The following is a 23264-nucleotide window of genomic DNA, read 5'->3' as shown; positions in this document are numbered from 1 at the left end:
CAACGTATGTGAAAATGTCGCATTTCTATGTTTTTTAGTGGAAAAAGATAGAGGAAGATAAGTGTTTCCAATGACATCACCAACCAATTAGTAGGCAATGCTTATATGTTACAAAGCCATGTCATTCTATTTTAGGTATTCTCCAATTCTCAATTCCCTTGCATGAAAATGTCAGTAGCTGTTCTTCACTTCCCACTGGGTACAGACGTCAATTCAACGTCTATTCCACGTTGGTTCAACCAGTGTGTGCCCAGTGGGTTTGTTCTGTTCTAAGAAGCTATACCTCTGTTAGCGCTGATTTCAAGCCACAGCCAGTAGTAGACATTGGTGACCTATTTCCTATTCCAACTTTTGTTCTTGCCTTGACGCACTGTGGGGTGGGCTGTCTCTAAGTGTCTGCCCCACATACAGGCACTATGCAGTACAGAGTACTAAATCTCCCGACTCAAAAAGGTTTTCAAAGATAAACTCTGGATGCTCTCCAGCAGGATGTCTTTGGGGCAGACTGCTCAGACTCTGGCAAGATTCTCAGTAGCCTCTTAAGTTGTTGACCTGTGCCAATGTTGGTTATGTCTACAAGGATTTGAAAGGAACACTTCAAAGCAAGCATATGAAAGATGTTGACAAAACACGTCTGGCCTCTCTCCTCATGTTGTTCGATTTTCTGGCCCCTGTAGGACAAAGGACTCTCCACCACAAGAGCGATGTCCTAGAGACAGTCGTGTTAGTCAACCCATCAGAGGATACAGTTGCTTCAGAGGTGTGTTTCAAGACTATATTTGGGACTATATTTAAACCAGCTTTCAATCATTATATACACATCTGTTTACATTTTGTCATGCATTTCATTTTTTTCCTATAAGAAAACAAACTATTTTCTCTCACCGTGCTTAAAATGGCATACCATAATGGCATAACAAAATGTAAATACATTTGATTAATTTCATAGTGTAACCCATATAAAAAGATACAATCTTTGTTCTGTGCTGTTTCCTATAACTCTGCTCTGTCTTGTTCTCTGCCCCAGATCCGGTCTCTAGTCACAGACTCAGCAGGACACAAACTCCTGGTCCTGAGTGGGCAGAACGCAGACCACGGTGACCTGCTTCTCCAAAGTGGGGTTTTCACCTATAAGAGCTTCTCACAAGTCTTTGCTGATCCTGGGGTAAGCTATTACTGTTCAGAACAGTCAAATCCTGTTCAGAACAGCCTGTCCTAGCATTTTACTATAGTTTGTAGCACTGAAAAGCTCATGTGTTTCTAATGATTAGATTACCAATGAAAAACAAATATTTTATATTCCCCACATGAACTGTAATTGTGGATGAAAATGAAAACAACAATGTCATTGAGCAATCTTTATACATCAACACTAACCTTGGCTTGTCTCGGTCTGTCATTCTCCTGTAGGTCAGTGATTTGCTGGGCGAAGCAGCCCCCAAGCAGCGGGCCACACTCACTGTGTCCTGCCGAGCGGAGGTGGGTTGGAGCTCCCTGGGTCAGCAGCAGCACATACGGGAGTTCCTTGAGTACAGACTGAACCCTGAGCCTGTGCTTCCCAAGATGGAGGGAGTCACAGAGTTCACGGAGTACATCTCCGAGACGGTGGACGTGCCTTCTCCATTTGACCTCCTGGAGCCGCCCACATCTGGAGGCTTCCTGAAACTGTCCAGGCCCTGTTGCTACATCTTCCCTGGGGGGAGGGGCGACTCGGCCCTGTTCGCGGTCAACGGCTTCAACATCCTAGTAGATGGAGGCTCTGAACGGAAATCATGCTTCTGGAAGCTGGTCAGACACTTGGACCGCATCGACTCGATTCTACTCACTCACATTGGTGCAGACAATCTGCCAGGCATCAACGGGCTCCTTCAGAGGAAAATCGCAGAGCAGGAGGAGGAGCAGTCACAAGGTTCCACCACCTACAGTGACTGGATGAAGAACCTGATCTCTCCAGAGCTTGGTGTGATCTTCTTCAATGTACCCGAAAAGCTACGTATGCCAGAATCAAACCTAAAGGTCAAGCGCAGCATCGAGGAGGCCTCCCTCACGTTGCAGTACCTCAACAAACTGGGAATAAAGCCGGAGCCTCTTTGTAGACTGGTCAGCAACACTATTGAGCCCTTCACTCTTTTTCATAAGATGGGAGTGGGCAAGTTAGACATGTATGTTCTGAACCCTGTCAAGGACAGTAAGGAGATGCAGTTTCTCATGCAGAAGTGGGCTGGTAACAGCAAGGCCAAAACAGGCATTGTGCTTCCCAATGGAAAAGAGGGAGAAATATCTGTACCTTACCTGACATCAGTTACAGCATTAGTTGTGTGGCTTCCTGCCAATCCTGCAGAAAAGATTGTCAGAGTGCTGTTCCCTGGAAACGCACCACAAAACAAAATCCTGGAGGGGCTAGAGAAATTAAAGCACCTTGACTTCTTGCGATACCCAGTAGCCACACAAAAAGACATAGCCTCAGGGGCTCCTCCCTCTGTTGTAAAACATACAAAGTTAAAGCAAAGGACAGACAGCAAAGAAAGTCTGAAATCATCTCCCAAGCCTACAAAAGCCCCTAAGAAAGAAGCAGATGATGAGGTATCGGCAGCCACAGAGGCAAAGAGTGACTCTGTAAAGGAGAACAAGATAGAGAAAAAGGAGAAGAAACTTAAAGAGAATGAAAAACCCACAAAAATACTAAAATCCAAGACTGATGTAACAGAAAAGAAAAAACTTTTAAAGGAGAAATCCTTGAAAAAACATTCAAAGGAAAGGGCATCCAAGATGGATGAGAAAAAAGACAAGGAAAAGAAAGAGGTCAAGAAAGTGGACACAGCTAAAAGAGAAGAGAAAAAAGACCCCAAAGTTGACAAGAGAAAGGATAAGTCTAAGTCAGAGTTGAGAAAGATAACAAAACCTGACTTAAAACCCCTCACACCAGAGGTCAGAAAGACCCTGCACAGGGCAAAAGTGTCAAGTAAACCCAAAACCGACAAAAGCAAAGTCAAAGCGGCCAAGGCAGAGCCGGCTGAACCCAAACCTGAGGAACCAGCAGCAGAGACCATTCAGCCTGAGCCACTACAGAATGGGGCTGTTGAGGGCATATCTGCTTCCTCCACTCCAGAGGATCTTACCAAGGATTTTGTGGAGTTAAAACAAGATGAGGTATCATCAGAGCCACCTGAGAGTGCAGTGGAGACACCAGCAGAGGAAAGCATGGCCGAATCCCCTACCCAGGAGGAGAAAGAACAGGAAACTGTCTCTCAAACTCCACCAGGCACAAAGTCTCCTGAGAAGGGAGTAGCCACAGCTGAATCTCAAAGCAAAGAGGACAAATTAACACAAGAGCATAAAGAAGAATTACAAGCAGAGGATGTGGAACTATATGAGGATGAGGGAGCTGCAGTTGAAGATGATGAGGAGGAAGAAAAAGAAGGCCCGATTGCAGAGAGGAAAACATTTCAGGAAGAGGAAGATATGGGGATAGGGGAGGAGGAAGATGATGCAAAAGATGATGTGAAGGATAACGAACTAGACAGGAAACATGAGGTGGAGGAAATGGAGAAAGCTGAAAAGCCCTCAGCTATGGCGGTAACAGAAGAGGAAAGCAGAAAGACTCCATCCCAGGAGGAGAAAGAGGAAGAAGATGAACATGTTGTTGAAAAGGCCGAGCTGGAAGAGGTAGAAGATTTAGACATGATAGCAGATGAAGAGGTCAAAATCAAACCTGAAGCGGGAGAGAAAGAAACATTGGCCAAGAACAGGGAAAGCAAAACTGTTAAACATACTGCTGAAGCCAAAAAGGAGGATGAGGAAGATGAAGAGGGCTACATCTCAAATGTGGGAGGCGCTACAGTTGACATAGTGTCAACACTGCAAGGAACGCTTGCAGCCGAGCCCATCTCCTTAATTCAAGACGAAACCATTCCCGGCTACTCTGAAACTGAACAGACCATCTCTGATGAGGAAGTTCACGAGGAGGCTGAAGATAGGATACTAAACCTCCAATACGAAGTGGCCGCATATGACATCTCTGTCCCAGATCAGACAGGCTCCTTTGACACCATCCATGGGATGAAGGAGATGCAAGCATCAGCTATGGCTGATGTAACAGCCAAAGGTTTAATTTCTGGACAGGAGCAAGTATCGGTATTCACTAACATCATTGCTGCTCCCTTGGCTGAGGAGGAACATGTTTCCTCAGCCACATCCATCACAGAGTATGATAAATTGTCCTCCTTCCCCACCTCTATTGCAGAGGACCAATCAGTGGCCTCCGTCACTACACCTCAGACTGAGGAAACAGGCAAAAGCTCTCTGCTTCTTGACACTGTTAATAGCGTTCCCCTGGCGATTCCAACTGAGGCCACACATGGGAAAGAACACTTACACTCTGCTGGGACCATCTCACCAACATCCTCCTTAGAGGAAGACAAGTGCATGAAGTCACATCCATCCGAAGAGTGCCTGCTTGTTATCTCTGATTTGAAGACAGAGGCTAAGGTCATCAAGAGTCATGATGAAGAGGCGGAAGAAGATGAGGACCAAACTCTTAACATTAACATTTCCCTTGGAAAACTCCAGGAGAGCTATGCCTCCCCTCAAATTCTCCAGGATAGAGAAAGGGATGTGGAAAAGCTCCCTGCTTCTGAGTCTCCTGTCTCCAAACCTGTTCAGGATTTGAAGCTGGATCACCTACCAGTTGAGGAGGTACAACTCTTTAAGTCCAAAGAAGACATCTTAACGGTGGTGCCTTCAAAACCCCTTTCACCACCACTCTCTTTCTCAAAGCCTTTTAGGTCAGACTCAGTTACTTCGGAAGGTGAAGAGCGATGCTGCAGTCCAGACGATAGCACTGTGAGAATGGCCTCTCCCACACAATCTGGCCCCCCCAGTGCAACCCACTCTCCAACTCACTCTCCTCTTCATCAGTCACCTGTGGAGGAAAAGACCCAGGGCTTCCCAGGACTGGAGCATCAAACACAGGAGGACCTTCATGATTCAGCCACCAAAACAGAAGATAAGGATGCAAAGAAAGATCAAGCAGAAAAGGAAGATAAAGTGGATAAGAATCAAAAATTGGATGCTGACATCAAGAATGTTGAGTCAGACACACTACCATCTGTGGAGAAATCATTTAAAAAAGACTTGCCTGTTACAAAAGTGGAAGAAAAATGTGGTCTCTCCCCTTCCAAAGATGAGATGCAACAGAAGCATGAGACAACTCCTCTTACCTCTGAGTCAGTCACAGGCAAAGATGAAGCTTCCGTATCAGGAAAGGAATCTCTGACAGTAGACATTTATAGTGGTAAGGCTATACTCAAACACAGTGATGAGGAAGATGATGACCATCAACAAAAAGAATCCAACGTGTGCAGTAAGGCTAAATTCCCAAAGGAGAAGGAGAGTAGCTTCTTAGATTATGACGAAGGTGAGGATGATGACGATAATGATAGTTCTGATGTAAAACCCCTCAAACAGGACATGAAGGAGAAAGAGACAGAAAAATATGACTTTTATGAAGCTGAACCCATCAAGGAAGCGAAGAAAGAAACAGAAAAGGTTGGTACCACTGAAGCTGAACCCATCAAGGAAGATAAAGATGAGAAAGTGAAGGAAAAAGATGACATTCATGAAGCTGAACCCATCAAGGAAGCGAAGAAAGAAACAGAAAAGGTTGGTACCACTGAAGCTGAACCCATCAAGGTAGATAAAGATGAGAAAGTGAAGGAAAAAGATGACATTCATGAAGCAGAACCCATCAAGGAAGAGAAGAAAGAAACAGAAAAGGTTGGTACCACTGAAGCTGAACCCATCAAGGAAGATAAAGATGAGAAAGTGAAGGAAAAAGATGACATTCATGAAGCTGAACCCATCAAGGAAGAGAAGAAAGAAACAGAAAAGGTTGGTACCACTGAAGCTGAACCCATCAAGGAAGATAAAGATGAGAAAGTGAAGGAAAAAGATGACATTCATGAAGCTGAACCCATCAAGGAAGCGAAGAAAGAAACAGAAAAGGTTGGTTCCACTGAAGCTGAACCCATCAAGGAAGATAAAGATGAGAAAGTGAAGGAAAAAGCTGACATTCATGAAGCTGAACCCATCAAGGAAGAGAAGAAAGAAACAGAAAAGGTTGGTACCACTGAAGCTGAACCCATCAAGGAAGATAAAGATGAGAAAGTGAAGGAAAAAGATGACATTCATGAAGCTGAACCCATCAAGGAAGCAAAGAAAGAAACAGGAAAGGTTGGTACCACTGAAGCTGAACCCATCAAGGAAGATAAAGATGAGAAAGTGAAAGAAAAAGATGACATTCATGAAGCTGAACCCATCAAGGAAGAGAAGAAAGAAACAGAAAAGGTTGGTACCACTGAAGCTGAACCCATCAAGGAAGAGAAGAAAGAGAAGGAGGGAGAAAAAGATGATACTTTTGAGTCTGAACCTACGAAAGAAGAAAAACAGAAAGAAATAGAGAGTATATTCACTTCTAAAGACGAGCTAAGCTCTTGTATCTCTACCTTTAAAGTGGAAACAGCCTCAGACTTCACCACAACAGAAGATAATTTTGTGGCTGAACCCATGAAAGATGAGAGGGATGACACTTGTAAGACTGATCCCTTCAAGGAGGAAAAGATAGAGAGAGAACATCCTCTTAAGTCTGAACCAATGAAAGAAGAGAAAATAGAAAAAGAGAGAGATACTTTTGACAGTGAACAGACTAAAGAAGAGCACAGAGAGCAAGAAAAGGATGATATGGCTGAATCCACCACGGGGGTCAAGAAAGAAAAAGAAAACAATACTTTTTTTGAGATTGATGTCAGTCAGGAAGAAAATATGGAGAAAGAGAAAGATGATACTTATGTGGCTGAAGTCAGTAAAGAACAGAAGATGGAAAAGGAGAAAGAAAAAGAAGATACTAGTGATTTCGAAGACATCAAAGATGAGAAAAGAGAGAAAGATAGAGATGAAAGTTATGAAGCTGAACCCATTAAAGGAGAGGAACGAGCAAAAGAAAATGACACAGCTGACACAGTCAAAGATGAGAAGAGCAAGAAAGAGACAGGAAAATATGATTCTCATGAGATTGAACCTACTAAAGAGGAGAAATGGGAGACAGATAAAGAGGAGGTGCAAGAGAAAGATCTAAAAGAGGCTTTACAACACAGCATACAGACAACAATGGTAGAAAGAATAGAGGTGACTTCTGCGACAAAGCTTGAATCTACATTTCAGGTTCAGTACTCAGATGGAGATGAGGAAGATGAGGAGGAAGATGAAGAGGAATCCATTTGCATGGGTGGTGCAGGCTCAAGACCTTTGTCAGTGGAACCTAGACAATCAGAACACGACATCATCTCTCAAGACCTGCTCTCAACTCAGTCATCAGAGAATGTGCTTAGTGACCAAATGAAGGACAGCCACTCTGAACAGACCACTGGGCTTGTGTCTACATTACCAAAACGGGAGTCCTCTACTGATAAAGACCTCAAAGAGCAGCGTAAAGAGCAACAACATAGACTCTCCCCTGAACTAGAAAGGGACATCAAGACAACTGAGACCACATCAGGACCCCATCCCAGCCAAGAGTCCACAATTGGTTTCCCTACCTTGAAAGAGGAGCCAGTCTCTGCTATGCCTACCACCAAAGTAGAGCCAGCCTCTGACTACACCACTACAGACAAACAGTCTATAGGTTCAACACTATTAAGCACTGACAGCCAGGCTATGAGTTCCACTCTCTCTAACACCGATAGCCAGGCCAGTGTGACGGAATCCACCCAGCATGAAACACTGCTGCTTTCTATGACAACAAGCAAAGAAGCATCTAATACAGATGAAAAGACAAAGCATGTTTCTCCAAAAGAAGATGAGAAACCAGGCAAGGAAGCTGAGAGGGAAATGGAAAAAGAGCGGGAAGTTGCTTCCCCAGAGCACACACAACCTTGTTCATATTTTGTCTTGGATAAAGATTCTGAGAAGGTTCCCGAGAAAGTGAGCCACGTTGATGCTACGGAAGCAGACAGTGCCTCTGAAAAAGTGGAAGGTTTTGACAAAATGACAACAGAGAAGGAGACTGTCAGTGTGAGCTTGCAAGGGGAAAATCTGGGCTTTGGTGTGTCTAAGTATGAACCCTATGAAAATACCATTTCAAAAGAACAGGAATCAGACTATAAAGAAGACAGTGAGGTTTCTAGAGAGTTTGATCGGTCAACACAAATTGGCATTGATGATAATAGGAAAAATAGCCAGGCAGATGCTGGTGCAGCTGCACTCTACTCAGAGGATGAGGAAAAAGAGGAACCGCTGTCATTCAGCAGAGTTGATTACACCCCTCCACCTTTCACCGAGAGCGAGAGAAGCCTCCATTGCAGCTCAAGTGCCTTCACTGAACACAATGACAAAGAGAAAGGTCAAGAGGAAGAGAGTGATCGGAAGGAGGGACAATCTACACCACATGTGGAAAACAGCTTTGTGTATACAGAGACTCAAGACAACAAAACCACCCCAGCAGCGGAGCCATGCTCATTTGCTTTCAGTCTCAAAGAAGATGAACCTGAAAAGGTTGAGGATGAAATGAAGGACAATATCAGGTCGGCCCCTCAAACATCTACAGGAGAGAAGGATAAGACTGGAGCATCTCCCAGTGTAGAGGAGTATTTGCCAGTCCAGTCAGGCAGAAAGGAAACAGCCTCTCCCTCATGGAGTCAATCCAACACCGGTGACAAAGCCTCTGCTACTGCCATGCCTTTTGAAGACATCCCTGAGAAGCAGACCACAGAGAAGGAGAAAGAGAAAGAAAAAGATGAGCCAGTGAAAGACAATATGGATTCATTTGATAGTGAGAGAGGAGACTCTCCCTCTGGTCGCTACTCACCAGCGGAAAAAGACACGTTACCTCATCAAGCTTTGCCTAAGGAAATGGACAATCGGGCCGCTGCTGCCCCCTTGGCCGCATATTCAGGACAGCTCCTAGACGATAATGTTCTTGCGTCTGAGTGCACTCAAATTGGCAGCTCTATCGCCAGTAAATCTACAATGGGCTATTTTGAGAGAGAAGACACTCCGGACAGTGTAGATAAGAGGCTACTGGTGGTGGGAGAGAATTATGATGATAATGATGAAGATGATGCAGAAGAAGAAGCCAGTGATCTAGATGTGGAGAAGGGCGTGAGAGAGCAGTCTGAAAAAGAAATCTGTAAAACTACATTGGATGGTACCACTACTTCTAAACTTCCTGTGACAAAGGAAGAGGACAAGAAGACCCTCTCACCCGAACCTGAACCCAGCCTCCTCAAAAAGGAGGAACCTTCCCATTCAATGAACACAAGCAGCCCTCCACTGGCAGATACTGCAGATTCCCTTTTGAAGAATGTAGTTGGGGCCTCGCCACTCCAGTCTGGCAGCTCCACTGCAATAGAACAAACAGGATCTGGAGGATATCCTTCTGAATCCTCAGAGTATTCAGAGGACAGCCAACTGGGGTTAAAGGAGGAGAGATTTGACAGTCCTGACCTCTCTTTGCCCACCAAGTCCAGTGAAGATAAACATTACAGTCAGGGAGATATTGAAGCTGACAGGCAGAGAACCCCAGATACCACTAGTAGAAAACCTGAGGAAGCTCCTTCGTGTTACTTCTCATCTGCCTCAGCTTTTCTATCAACCAGCCACCAGTTGGGGGAGGAGATAGAGACCCCTGTCAGAATGTCTAGTGGCCCCTACAGGACAGATTCGGAGGGTGCTTCCTTTGAGTATTCTTTATTCAAAGATGAAGACTCCTCAGCCATGCACTCAACCCTCTCAACCTCTGAGGTCATGTTAAAGGATGAGTACCTAGAGGCATCTGAAAAGCTTACCTCAACAACTACAGCTACATTCAGTCTGACAAAAGTATCTCCAGTCTTAGATACTCCAGCCAAAGACATTACTGAACACGACTCATCATCAAGCCCTGAGATGGACAAGGGTCAAACCTCGGATAACTTTCATAAACTTGAGGGCATTGTTGAAACCAAAACCATAACGTCTGCTGGAGCTTCAGAACCACCAAGTTCCCAGCTGTCCAAACCCGCTGGAACCATATCCACTTCAGGGGCTTTCTTTGAGGTTTCCCCATTGCAAAGTGCTGACTCTTCTGACAGAGAATCCCAGGGCTCAGCAGCCAGCAAAGAGTTCTACACTTGCAAAATGGAGGACAGTACTCTTCCATGCCGCATTGAATGCCAGAAATTTGCAGTGACAGAGCAAGAAGAAAGCATGTTGTCCATGGCTGAGACATACATGGTCACTATCAACTCCAGTACAACCACAACAGTGTCCCAATCTGATGTGGTGACAAAACCCCAGAGGTCAACTGAAGCTTCTTCCAACGGGCCTACTGAGGTTAGCACAAGTCCCCAAGAAGTCCTCAGTGGAGCTAGCAAAGCCCCTTTTGCCACAACAGCAGATCTGCCTGAAACAGAACAGAAAAAGGAGGAAAAAGAGACAAAGGATGAGAAAGATAAGATGGTAATGAAAGAGGAAGAAAATAAGGAGATCAAGGTAGAGACCCTAAAGGAGGACACCAAAATGCCAGAGCAGAAGGAGGAGGAGAAGAAAGAGACGGATGAGAAGACAGAGGTGGCTGGAGAGAAGGAAAAGGTAGAGGAGAAGGAGAAAGTAGAGGAAAATAAGTTGGAGGAGAAAGAGAAAGACGGGAAGGCAGAGGAGAAGAAAGACAAGACTGATGAGAAAGAGAAGGAGATGAAGAAGGGAGAGAAGATGGTCGAAAGGAGGAGGAGTAGCATATCTGACTGGGAACTCCTACAAGGGCCGGGCGCATGCCCAAGTGCCCCTCCTCCAGGCTATGAAGACGACGAGGAAGAAGCGTATGAAACGGAAGAAGCGGAAGAAGCAGAGGAAGAATATGGTAAAAAAGAATGGGTAACCACAGGCGAGCCCACCCCTCTGTCCACAGCAGAACATGCCCACCATACAAAGGCATCTGCAAAAACAGATGGAGAATCCAGTTGCCCCACTGACTTGCATATGGAGGCTACCTCCACCTCCCCCCCTGGCTATTCCTCATGTGAATTCAAACACCGCAAAGGGGAGATCTCCCCATCCTTCATCAACCCCAGTCCACACGCCCTCTCCAGCGATGATGGCGAAGAGGACAAAGGGAGCGACCACTCTCCAGAGGGGGATGAAGATGACCGTGAGCAACACTCAGTCAAGAGGAGGTCTCACAAGCAGAAGCGACATCACATTCAAAGTGGAGCTGCTGGAGCTGGAGAGGGATCGCACCCAGTTACAATACCTCCTGGTGGCATGGCAACTGGACTTGGGGTAGTGCTAGCTGGAGAGGAGACACCCCCCACATCAGCAAGCGACTCGTTGGCGTCCCAGTCGGACTCGGACGTACCTCCAGAGACCGAGGAGTGCCCGTCGATTACAGCAGAGGGAAACCTGGACTCGGATGAAGATGCAGAACACCTGCCGGTGGATAAACTATCTGCCTCTACCACAGGAGGGGGCCCCCAACCCCCTTCGCCCAGATCAGATCAGGCCCACGACCCCCCACCTGCCCCCATGAAGGACCCCCTCCCCCACCCGCCTCACCCTGATGTGTGCATGGTGGACCCAGAGGGCCTCCCTGACAACCAGAGCAGCACAGAGAAAATGCTCAAGAAGGACCACAAGACCACCAAGAGCCTGCGGAAGGGCCTGGGCAAGCCTAAGTCTGCGTCCCCAGCCCGGAAGGGGAAGATGTCCACCACCCCTGTGAAGCAGGCCTCCAAGGATTCCTCGCCTCGATCTGCCTCTCTGAGGAGGAGGGACACGGAAAGGAGCTCCAGACTGACATGGATGTCTGAGGGCCTGGGATCCAAGGGGGACCTACACGCTCCAGGGAAAGGCCTGGTGAACGGCGTCAAGAGCAATTTGGGTAGGTAAAAATAAAGTATGATGATACGACTCCATATTTAGATATGATGATATGACTCCATATTCAGTAGTAGACACTTTCACGCCTGTAAAAAGTTTAGGAAACTTTTAAAACGTAATTTACGTAAAAATATAATAGAAATGTAATAGGCCTACCTTCGTTTCAAATTCATTCCGCAGCACTTTATGACACACACTTCCCCATTCTAATTTACTCTTGATTTACGTAGACATACAGTGGCTTGCGAAAGTATTCACCCCTCTTGGCATTTTTCCTATTTTGTTGCCTTACAACCTGGAATTAAAATACATTTTTGGGGGGGTTTGATTTACACAACATGCCTACCACTTTGAAGATGCAAAATCTTTTTTATTGTAAAACAAACAAGAAATAAGACAAAAAAACAGAAAACATGAGCGTGCATAACTATTCACCCCCCAAAAGTAAATACTTTGTAGAGCCACCTTTTGCAGCAATTACAGCTGCAAGTCTCTTGGGGTATGTCTCTATAAGCTTGGCACATCTTGCCACTGGGATTTTTGCCCATTCTTCAAGGCAAAACTGCTCCAGCTTCTTCAAGTTGGATGGGTTCCGCTGTTGCTAGGCCATTCCAAGACATTTAAATGTTTCCCCTTAAAAACCACTCAAGTGTTGCTTTAGCAGTATGCTTAGGGTCATTGTCCTGCTGGAAGGTGAACCTCCATCCCAGTCTCAAATCTCTGGAAGACTGAAACAGGTTTCCCTCAATAATTTCCCCTTTATTTAGCGCCATCCATCATTCCTTCAATTCTGACCAGTTTCCCAGTCCCTGCCGATGAAAAACATCCCCACAGCATGATGTGTTCTCGGGGTGATGAGATGTGTTGGGTTTGCGCCAGACATAGCATTTTCCTTGATTGCCAAAAAGCTAAATTTTAGTCTCATCTGACCAGAGTACCTTCTTCCATATGTTTGGGGAGTCTCCCACATGCCTTTTGGCGAACACCAAAAGTGTTTGCTTATTTTTTTCTTTAAGCAATGGCTTTTTTCTGGCCACTCTTCCGTAAAGCCCAGCTCTGTGGAGCGTACGGTTTAAAGTGGTCCTATGGACAGATACTCCAATCTACGCTGTGGAGCTTTGCAGCTCCTTCAGGGTTATCTTTGGTCTCTTTGTTGCCTCTCTGATTAATGCCCTCCTTGCCCGGTCTGTGAGTTTTGGTGGGCGGCCCTCTCTTGGCAGGTTTGTTGTGGTGCCATATTCTTTCAATTTTTAAATAATGGATTTAATGGTGCTCTGTGGGATGTTCAAAGTTTCAGAGTTTTTTTTTAACCCAACCCAGATCTGTACTTCTCCACAACTTTGTCCATGACCTGTTTGGAGAGCTCCTTGGTCTTCATGGTGCCGCTTGCTTGTTGATGCCCCTTGCTTAGTGGTGTTGTAGACTCTGGGGCCTTTCAGAACAGGTGTATATATACTGAGATCATGTGACAGATCAAGTGACACTTAGATTGCACACAGGTGGACTTTAACTAATTATTTGACTTCTGAAGGTAATTGGTTGCACCAGATCTTATTTAGGGGCTTCATAGCAAAGGTGGTGAATACATATGTTACGCACCACTTTTCCATTATTAATTTTTTATAATTATTTGAAAGAAGTTATTTTTTAAATTTCACTTCACCAATTTGGACTATTTTGTGTATGTCCATTACATGAAATCCAAATAAAAATCAATTTAAAATACAGGTTGTAATGCAACAAAATAGGATAAACGCCAAGGGGAATTAATACACTGTTCAAAAAAATTAAGGGAACACTTAAACAACACATCCTAGATCTGAATGAATGAAAAAATCTTATTAAATACTTTTTTCTTTACATAGCTGAATGTGCTGACAACAAAATCACACAAAAATTATCAGTGGAAATCAAATGTATCAACCCATGGAGGTCTGGATTTGGAGTCACCCTCAAAATTAAAGTGGAAAACCACACTACAGGCTGATCCAACTTTGATGTAATGTCCTTAAAACAAGTAAAAATGAGGCTCAGTAGTGTGTGGCCTCCACGTGCCTGTATGACCTCCCTACATCGCCTGGGCATGCTCCTGATGAGGTGGCGGATGGTCTCCTGAGGGATCTCCTCCCAGACCTGGACTAAAGCATCCGCCAACTCCTGGACAGTCTGTGGTGCAACGTGGCGTTGGTGGATGGAGCGAGACATGATGTCCCAGATGTGCTCAATTGGATTCAGGTCTGGGGAACGGGCGGGCCAGTCCATAGCATCAATGCCTTCCTCTTGCAGGAACTGCTGACACACTCCAGCCACATGAGGTCTAGCATTGTCTTGCATTAGGAGGAACCCAGGGCCAACCGCACCAGCATATGGTCTCACAAGGGGTCTGAGGATCTCATCTCGGTACCTAATGGCAGTCAGGCTACCTCTGGCGAGCACATGGAGGGCTGTGCGGCCCCCCAAAGAAATGCCACCCCACACCATGACTGACCCACCGCCAAACCGGTCATGCTGGAGGATGTTGCAGGCAGCAGAACGTTCTCCACGGCGTCTCCAGACTCTGTCACGTCTGTCACATGTGCTCAGTGTGAACCTGCTTTCATCTGTGAAGAGCACAGGGCGCCAGTGGCGAATTTTCCAATCTTGGTGTTCTCTGGCAAATGCCAAACGTCCTGCATGGTGTTGGGCTGTAAGCACAACCCCCACCTGTGGCCGTCGGGCCCTCATACCACCCTCATGGAGTCTGTTTCTGACCGTTTGAGCAGACACATGCACATTTGTGGCCTGCTGGAGGTCATTTTGCAGGGCTCTGGCAATGCTCCTCCTGCTCCTCCTTGCACAAAGGCGGAGGTAGCGGTCCTGCTGCTGGGTTGTTGCCCTCCTACGGCCTCCTCCACGTCTCCTGATGTACTGGCCTGTCTCCTGGTAGCGCCTCCATGCTCTGGACACTACGCTGACAGACACAGCAAACTTTCTTGCCACAGCTCGCATTGATGTGCCATCCTGGATGAGCTGCACTACCTGAGCCACTTGTGTGGGTTGTAGACTCCATCTCATGCTACCACTAGAGTGAAAGCACCGCCAGCATTCAAAAGTGACCAAAACATCAGCCAGGAAGCATAGGAACTGAGAAGTGGTCTGTGGTCACAACCTGCAGAACCACTTCTTTATTGGGGGTGTCTTGCTAATTGCCTATAATTTCCACCTGTTGTCTATTCCATTTGCACAACAGCATGTGAAATGTATTGTCAATCAGTGTTGCTTCCTAAGTGGACAGTTTGATTTTACAGAAGTGTGATTTACTTGGAGTTACATTGTGTTGTTTAAGTGTTCCCTTTATTTTTTTGAGCAGTGTACTTTTGCAAGGCACTGTTAAAGTCTGAATATCCCCCAGTCAAACAGAGGAAAACACATTAGTCATTCTCAAGTCATTAGAGACTTATACAATTTTACATTATGGTCCTCCTCCTCCAGGTACAAACTCCCAGAAATCTAGTTCAGCTGTCCCCCCTGGTCCTCCAATCTATGTGGACCTGGCCTACGTGCCCAACCACTGCAGTGCTAAGAACGTGGACCAGGAGTTCTTCAAGCGGGTACGTGCTGCGTACTACGTGGTAAGCGGCAATGACCCGGCCGGTGGAGAGCCCAGTCGTGGGGTCCTGGATGCCCTGCTCGAGGGCAAGGCCGCGTGGGGCTCCAATCTACAGGTACTCTTTTTCTCTTTGTCTCGCTCTGTCTCTGCTGTTGTTTAAATGTTGTTTGACTTTTTTCCACATTGTAAGTACACATGTATTTTTTTTTTTTACATTTTAGTCATTTAGCAGACGCTCTTATCCAGAGCGACTTACAGTTAGTGCATACGTTATTTTATTTTATTTTTCATACTGGCCCCCCGTGGGAATCGAACCCACAACCTTGGCGTTGCAAACGCCATGCTCAACCAACTGAGCTACATCCCTGCCAGCCATTCCCTCCCCTACCCTGGACGACGCTGGGTAGCCTGTGCTTTCTTGCTGCGGAGGCATTCTGCACCACTGCTAATCTCAGGATCCACCGAGATATATTCAGAATCATTGATCTGAATCACTTGTAAAATTGGGAAATTACACATTTGGTAGTGCCAACAGATGCTTGACAATGCTTTCGACAATGTTTGCCATTGTTTACAGCCACAGCCTGACATACAGTAATTATTTTATGAGCAGTCAGATTGTAACATTCACGATGTAACTGTCAATGTTGTTCTACAGTAATTTGCATTCTGGCAGTTCATAATGACGATGATGTAATTAACATTTCCTGTTGAGTATCGCACAATACTTCCAGTGGGCAAAGCTGGTTGCAATCAGAGCCATGTATTTAGAGAGTTGGGCCAATGCAGTTTCTGCATTATGATGCATTTACATGACACTTCAACATTCTATAGCAGCCATTTTAGCTCCCCATTAACATTACATGGGGAATATTGAAACAATGCTATGCAACTGAATGTTTAGAATTAGGCCAACTTTTAGAATTTTGAATATTGTTCTAACTCTCTAAGGGTGCGTTCGTAAATTCACTCTGGCTATCTACTCTGATTTCAGAGCACTGAGTGTGCCAGAGCGCAGAATAACTGATTAATTTACGAACGCTCAACACCCGTTGAAGATGGCCGGTGTCAGTAAATGTCGGCAAAAAGGTGTAATTAAATTGTTGCCAGCAGCAGCCAGTTACAGTCACCAACACTCTGGATAACATGAAAACAGCCTAACCAGCTCTGCTAGGGTGAGTAAAATGGTCAGTGAGGTGTTCTCGCATTTGTGTATGGAAGTAGCTAAGAATCTAGCAAACGCCAGTTAGCTTGGGTGCTTGACTGCTGTTGTGAGGTCCGAACGCTCGGATCAACCCTACTCCTCGGCCAGAGCGTCCAGTGTTCGCACTGAACGCTCAGAGCGAAACGCTCTGAATTTACGAATGAACAATCTGACAATGCTCTGAATTTACGAACGCCCAGAGCGCACTCTGGCACTCCAGATTGAATTTACGAACGCGCCCTAAATATATGGCTCTGGTTGCAATAAATTCAGTATGACATCTTTTGTGACATCATCGTCAGGTTGTATACTGCTTTTAATATTACATTTTGAAAAACATTAATTAGCATCTGGCAAAACATGTCTTTATCTGGTTGTAATCTGACCAGATAACATCTAGAATATGATGTCTTTCCCATGACGTCTTGGTGTTGTCAGGAAAATTATTTTCCTTTATGGATATAATCTGTTTATATGACGTATTCTTGAACAGAAAAAACTGTTAAGTACAAGATATGACGTAATGCTGCCTAATTTTGCCGGCTGGGCTGAATGCTTGATCAATGTATTGATGTATTGGTAGATTTGACTCATACATGTCCTCCTTCTCTCTAACCTAGGTGACTCTGATCCCTACTCATGACACAGAGGTGACGCGGGACTGGTACCAGCAGACACACGAAAAACAGCAGGACCTGAACATTATGGTCCTGGCCAGCAGCAGCACAGTGGTCATGCAGGACGAGTCTTTCCCCGCCTGCAAGATTGAGTTCTAAGTTCTGCACCCCTTGCTATTTTACCCTCCTCCCCTCATCACTCCATCTTTGGCAGGTAGAGAGAGGTCCTGTGCTACTCTCTATCCTCCCATAGCCTTCTCTTCTGTCAGCTCTACATTTTGCTCTCTCATGATGTAAGATTCCATTGCATTTGCTGTAGTCTTCGGTTGGTGTACTGGCTTCCAACAGGTCAATGTCACCTGAGAACAGCCACCTATGTCAGGCAGAAACATTGATATAGGGTCCATGGTAGCTGTAAAAAAGTGTGATGTACATTCGTTTCTAGCACGCTTTCTTTTTAAACAACATACTTGCACGATAAAACCACCTCTTTATTCGATTTGGTCTTAATCAATTTTGATTTTCACATATAACCTCCCCAACACGCACATTTTGTGATCATCTGTGATGAGGGTAATTCTCAATAGTTATTTCAAAGCTTTCCCATCATACTGCACCCAAATCAACATCTAAATGGACAACACTTTCCAACTAAAAGTGCCATCTTAACAATGTCAACTCCCAGTCAATTAAGATGGTGCACAGTTAAGTCACATTCAACATGTGAAACTTAAAACAGTCTTACTTATTGTCTTAAACTCAACTAAATTAAATACAATTAAAAAATTGCACATCCAAAGGGCCAAAGTAAGTGCCAAAACACTTTTGAGGTGTTAACACTCTCCAAAATAAGTCCAAAACTGTTAAGAGGTGAACAGTTAGTTGATCTCAATTGTACGCAGACTACGCACAATGTTGTATGATGGTAGTATTTTTGTAAGTATCTTAAGTTGAGGCTTTGTTTTCGATATGAGATATTACTCCTGTTTGGAGATATTATGTAAGATGCAGCTTTCTATACTATAATGTTTGGCTTTCTCAGTGCTCTAACTACATCAACTGGTGTTACAGTAAAAAAGGACTATACCACATAGCTTGTTGTGAAGCTTTAGGAGGCACCTGAAGGTGCCACTTTTATTTAAAGAACTAGCTTTTATGAATAATTTCCCTCAGTAGCTGAAGTATGATGCTTGCATTTAGCTCAGACTCCTTCCTTGAAGAAGTAGAGGGTTCTTGACCATTTGTCTAGTCCGTGTAGTCTCCAGGTATGGAGTCCAAATGTGTTCTGATAACTAACCGTTTGCCTGGGTGTACGCTAAAGTGAACGTTATACTGTAGGCACCAGGCAAAGGGATGATATTTCTATATTTACCATATTTCTGCTGGATGTAATGGTTCTTTAAAAATATCTGAAGTCCTTATCATCTTCTTTGTTGGTTGTATTAGATGAATACTCAATTAAAACATACAGTATAAACATTATATATTGATATATGGAGAGATTGTATTAGAAGTATGATATTTTGTGATAACACAGCAGAGAAGGATGTTAAATGAATGCAGTTTCATTACATTTGACGTTTTCTCCCGTTTATTTATAATATACTGTCTGTATGAAACTATTTAATGAAGCGATGGAAACTGCAGTGGCCTTCCATGGCGAATGTAGCAATAGAGTCTAGTCCGTTCTTGTGAGACTGGGTTGTGTGGAGGTTGTGTGGGTGTTATTTTACAGAAACATGACTGCGGTGGTAGGCGGTCGCTCTCATGTGCCTTCTGGTTGTGGTATATTGGGCAAGAGAGAAGGATTAGAGAGGATTATTATAAGGGCTTCTCTTTCATGGTAGCCATTGTGGAGAGGTGAACTTTGTTCCAGGGAAAAGACAAGAAACTGTGGAGATGATGCAACACGGGCAAATCAATAGTTGTTGTCCAGGAATTAGCCTAATATCCATATGGATGGATGCTCTATACGCACACAGTTGGTAGGTGAAAAGCTAATTAGCCAGCTTAGCCAGCACATTTAGATTCAGTTACTTATATGCTGGTCAGCATTTGTCCCCTATCTTAAAGTGTCACCCAGAAAATGTATTAAACAATAACATGATCAAAGAGCAAGGTATTGCACCAAGCAAGAATGCACTTTCCAGAGGGGAGAAGAGGGGTTTAGAAGTGGAGCTGTGGTTCTAGTGAGAGAAGCACAGAAAAAATGATTATCATTCTTTACCATAATGTGAACTATGGTAGCATTTGATTTTAGAACAGGTAGCTAGCGAAAGCACTCCATACGGTATGTAAATAAAGAATGAGTTGTTTTTCAGAGTTATTTCTTAATTTAAGAGGTTAAAAAAAAATACGCAGGTAGCTATTCATCTAGTTAAAAAAACATAGTAGACTTTTCAACCCTAAGATAATAATTATCAGACGAGCATGAATGTAATGTTGTTGATTGTAGTGGGTAAAGATGTGGCAATGTGTACAACAGGTCAAGTAGAATTACGTTGTGTGTTGAAGTATGTGCATGAGTGGCACAGAGACAGGGTTGGGTTTTGAAGATACATCATAGTGTTTTGATGCTGAGTTAGCCAGTGTGGTGTGTATTTCTGTTGGTTAATCAGAGGTGGAGCTTCTTACTTTGTCGCACTGTTCATTGGAGCTCATTACAAACGTGATTCTGATTTGCATTAAATTCCATAGAGCTTATAGAGTCACTTTTTGATTAATGTTATATTGTTTTATTACATTTTGGGGAGTTTTTTGGTAGTTGTATTTATCAAATTAATTTACAGTTATGTATACATTTTTTAAAATTGTTTTTCAATATTTCAATTACATGTAGGACTAACACAATTATGAATGTCTTTTGTTTACATTTCTTAGATTGTATTTTCAAAAAGATTACTGAACATTTATTTTATAATAAGCGTCTGTCAGTCATTTTTTTGCTTAGTGATTCTTAAATGTAATGCGTTTCTCTTTAGAACTGCTGCGTTGTGTGTTTGGGGCTCCTGAGTTGAGGCCAGAGAGTGTGGACTGGGTGGGGCAGAATCCAAGACTGCAGACAGACAGACATTGACCTGCAAGGGGAACATTCTCTTCCTCTATTGGATCCAGAACCTAACGGAGTCTTCTCTTAGGCTAAACCCATTAACCCACAGTCTGCAGCCATCTTGCGCTAGCCTGGGAACGGTGCCATCCTTGTCCTTTTGCTGATGTGCTGAAAATACTGGACTGTATGCAGTATGCAGGAGAGCCTCCCACAGGTCTGTTCCTAGACCGGCAGCAGAGCTTGTCAGACTCATGCGGCTCCAAGTGAATGTTTCCTTTCAGTATTATTAAGATACTCAATGTGTAAGCTACAGAGTTATTATGCACTGCGATAGCGTTGATATGCATGTCATGTTGAATACTGTTTAGTCACCTAGGTTAGAGAGAGGGAGGACATGTACAAATCAAAATGTATCAACACATTGATCAAGCAATCAGCCAAGCCGGCAAAATTAGGCAGTATAACGTCATATCTGGTTCTTAGCTGTTTTTCTGGTCAAGAATACATCATATAAGCATAAAATAATTTCTGACAACACCAATATGTCATGGGAAAGACGTCATATTCTCGTTGTTTTCTGGTCAGATTACAACCAGATAAAGACATGTTTTTCCGGATGCTAAATTACATACCCCGGGATAAAGGAGCCGCACTAAGCCTATGAGAGGTTGTCAGTGAAAGTACAAATATATGGCCTTGATATTTTACAATATGTTGCAAGTGTTTCAAAAGTGAACTTATCAAACTATATGGCGTTGTCCAGAACTAGTCCTGTATGGGCGAGGGAAATCTGAATCAGGGTCAAGATGCGCTGTTTAACGTATATATGGTATGGATTTTCTGATATGTTGTATTGTCCTCAAGTCTGAGTTGGTGGCTTGATTTCAAGCCATCTTGGTGGCTTGATTTCAAATACCCGGCCTTAGGATCAAGCACCCTGGGGCCTTGGCAGATCGTTGTGAAACGCTCAATACAACAAATATATACAACAAATATGATTTTGCAGAAGCAGAATTCTGAAAACATGAAATAATAATATTGAATGTAGGGTGGTATTATTTATGAGCTGCATCTACGTTACTCGGCCGCGTCGTTGCCATTGTTATCAACGTTCTACAGATGCCGCAGCATATTGATGTCCGACTGATGCTTAATGCTCAGTCTATCTGAAGGGGGCTGATGACTGTTACGTCAAAATTACCCTATAGTGGCCTAGAAATACGATGACATTGTTAGAGTAAACAAATAATTAGTAGAAAACAACTTTGCCATCATTTTGACATCATCAAGTTTATTTTAGAAAGATGGCAATGTTGCCATGAGCTAGCAAAGCTAGTCAGAAATAGCTAGTAATACTAACGTTAGCTAGGTAAAATTTCGGTGCGCTCCCCGCAATCTTAGCTAGCTAAAGTTATACTGCATCCAAAGTCAATTTGGCGACATCACAATGATGACAAAAGCTTGTCCTACTCATTATTTGCCTCCAATTGAAAGGTAATCGTGTTTCCAAGCCACAGTAATGCACTTTAGACGAAATATTCATCAGCACCTATTGAGACTGCATTGAGTAGAATTCTCAGCTGGGCATCAGTCCTAAAACGTAAGTTCAAGACAATAGTGTCACGAAACGTGCAAACCATGAATACTCAATGCTGCTGGATAAAAAAAAACAAAAAACATACAATTGTACATAAATATATCAGAAATCAGTGGAGGATAGCCTAAAGAAGTGACAGACTACTGTATTCGGATTGAATTTCTAGAACAAAAGTTGTAACTGAAAATTGATATCTTGGTTTATCTATATTGCATTGGCTGTTTAATTTGCAGTAATGTCCCAAGAGGAAAAAACTGTGATTTCCGACAGTACAAAGAGTTGGTGTACCATACTTACAATAACACAGAAAAAGTACCAACTGCAGCTGCAACTAAATATGACTTGAAAACACTGAAACTAAAAAATCTAATAAAAGTTAAATGAATGATACATGTACATTCATGTACTGTACACAAATATGTATATACACCTTAAAACAAAATCAAAATAGACATGTTATGAAACATATGATCCTTCTTGTTATACATTTACATTTGAGAGGATTTTATCAAGTAAATGATCAAAACCCCTAGGCCTTGAACAAAGAAACAGTCACTGCTAACTAGGTACAGATGAAAAATAAATATCTTTAGGTTCAGTTCTATTCCAACTCTCTCATTATGAAAATATGAATGCATTTCAACATAAGTTCTCTATCCTTCTCCCATCTTATCTCTCTGCATGTGATCTATTTAGTTATTATCCTGAATGTAATAATTTAAAACAAAAAATGCTCTCTTAAAACAGTATATTTGAAACAGGTGATTGTCTAACTGGTACTGGCATATCATGTTACCGGGCTGTGCTTTAATGTTTTGATCTAAGATGTTGTTATTATAAGAAAACGCTGTACTACTGTAGTTCTTCTGTTTTTGCCACTGTATTAATCTTAGTTCTGTTACTATCTTCAGTGCAATATTATTTTTCTCTCTCTTGCTCTTTAAATCTCAAATGCAAAACTAGAACTACTGCAGATTCATTGTAAAAGGGAAACAGCCTGGTGAACACAAATAAAAATACATTTATTTAAAATCAGACCATGAGCCTCTGTTGTTGTTTTGGGATCTTTCTATTTTATGTGAGTCAGTGTTGTGTTGTGACTCCTATGTAAATGAGGGGGAGGAGGAAGGGTTGGCATATGCAGACTAAACTGAACACATGGGGAAAGATGTATTAGCTCAAAATGTAGCCAAAAGGAGATATGAATGAAATAACTGTGAAAGTAAAATGTATTATACTCTGAATCTATCCTAATATGGACACCATACACTATGGACACCATATACCAGGGTTCCCCAACT

At 43.5% G+C, this 23264-nt stretch overlaps 1 protein-coding gene across 1 annotated transcript; it reads left to right on the top strand.

Annotated features, from left to right (window-relative positions):
* The first annotated feature begins 681 nt into the window (after positions 1–681).
* Positions 682–23000, top strand: map1ab (microtubule-associated protein 1Ab). The gene is made up of 5 exons (XM_041837822.2): positions 682–760; positions 1028–1165; positions 1411–11908; positions 15379–15611; positions 17321–23000. Exons 3-5 carry the CDS (start codon positions 1564–1566, stop codon positions 17474–17476), a joined length of 10734 nt encoding a protein of 3577 aa, XP_041693756.2. The 5' UTR covers positions 682–760; positions 1028–1165; positions 1411–1563; the 3' UTR covers positions 17477–23000.
* The last annotated feature ends 264 nt before the right edge of the window (positions 23001–23264 follow it).

Source organism: Coregonus clupeaformis, chromosome 19 (genome assembly GCF_020615455.1).
Source record: "Coregonus clupeaformis isolate EN_2021a chromosome 19, ASM2061545v1, whole genome shotgun sequence".
In the NCBI taxonomy this organism is placed as follows: Eukaryota; Metazoa; Chordata; class Actinopteri; order Salmoniformes; family Salmonidae; genus Coregonus; species Coregonus clupeaformis.
Note: the sequence above shows the minus strand (reverse complement) of the source record. Positions and strands in the feature narration are given on the sequence as shown.

Bases quoted from the DNA above. Each gene is read 5' to 3' on its own strand.
- map1ab (XM_041837822.2), top strand. From the start codon at position 1,564: ATGGAGGGAGTCACAGAGTTCACGGAGTACATCTCCGAGACGGTGGAC. The intron at 11,909-15,378 runs GTAGGTAAAAAT...CTCCTCCTCCAG, and splicing joins CGGCGTCAAGAGCAATTTGG to GTACAAACTCCCAGAAATCT. The intron at 15,612-17,320 runs GTACTCTTTTTC...TCTCTAACCTAG, and splicing joins CGTGGGGCTCCAATCTACAG to GTGACTCTGATCCCTACTCA.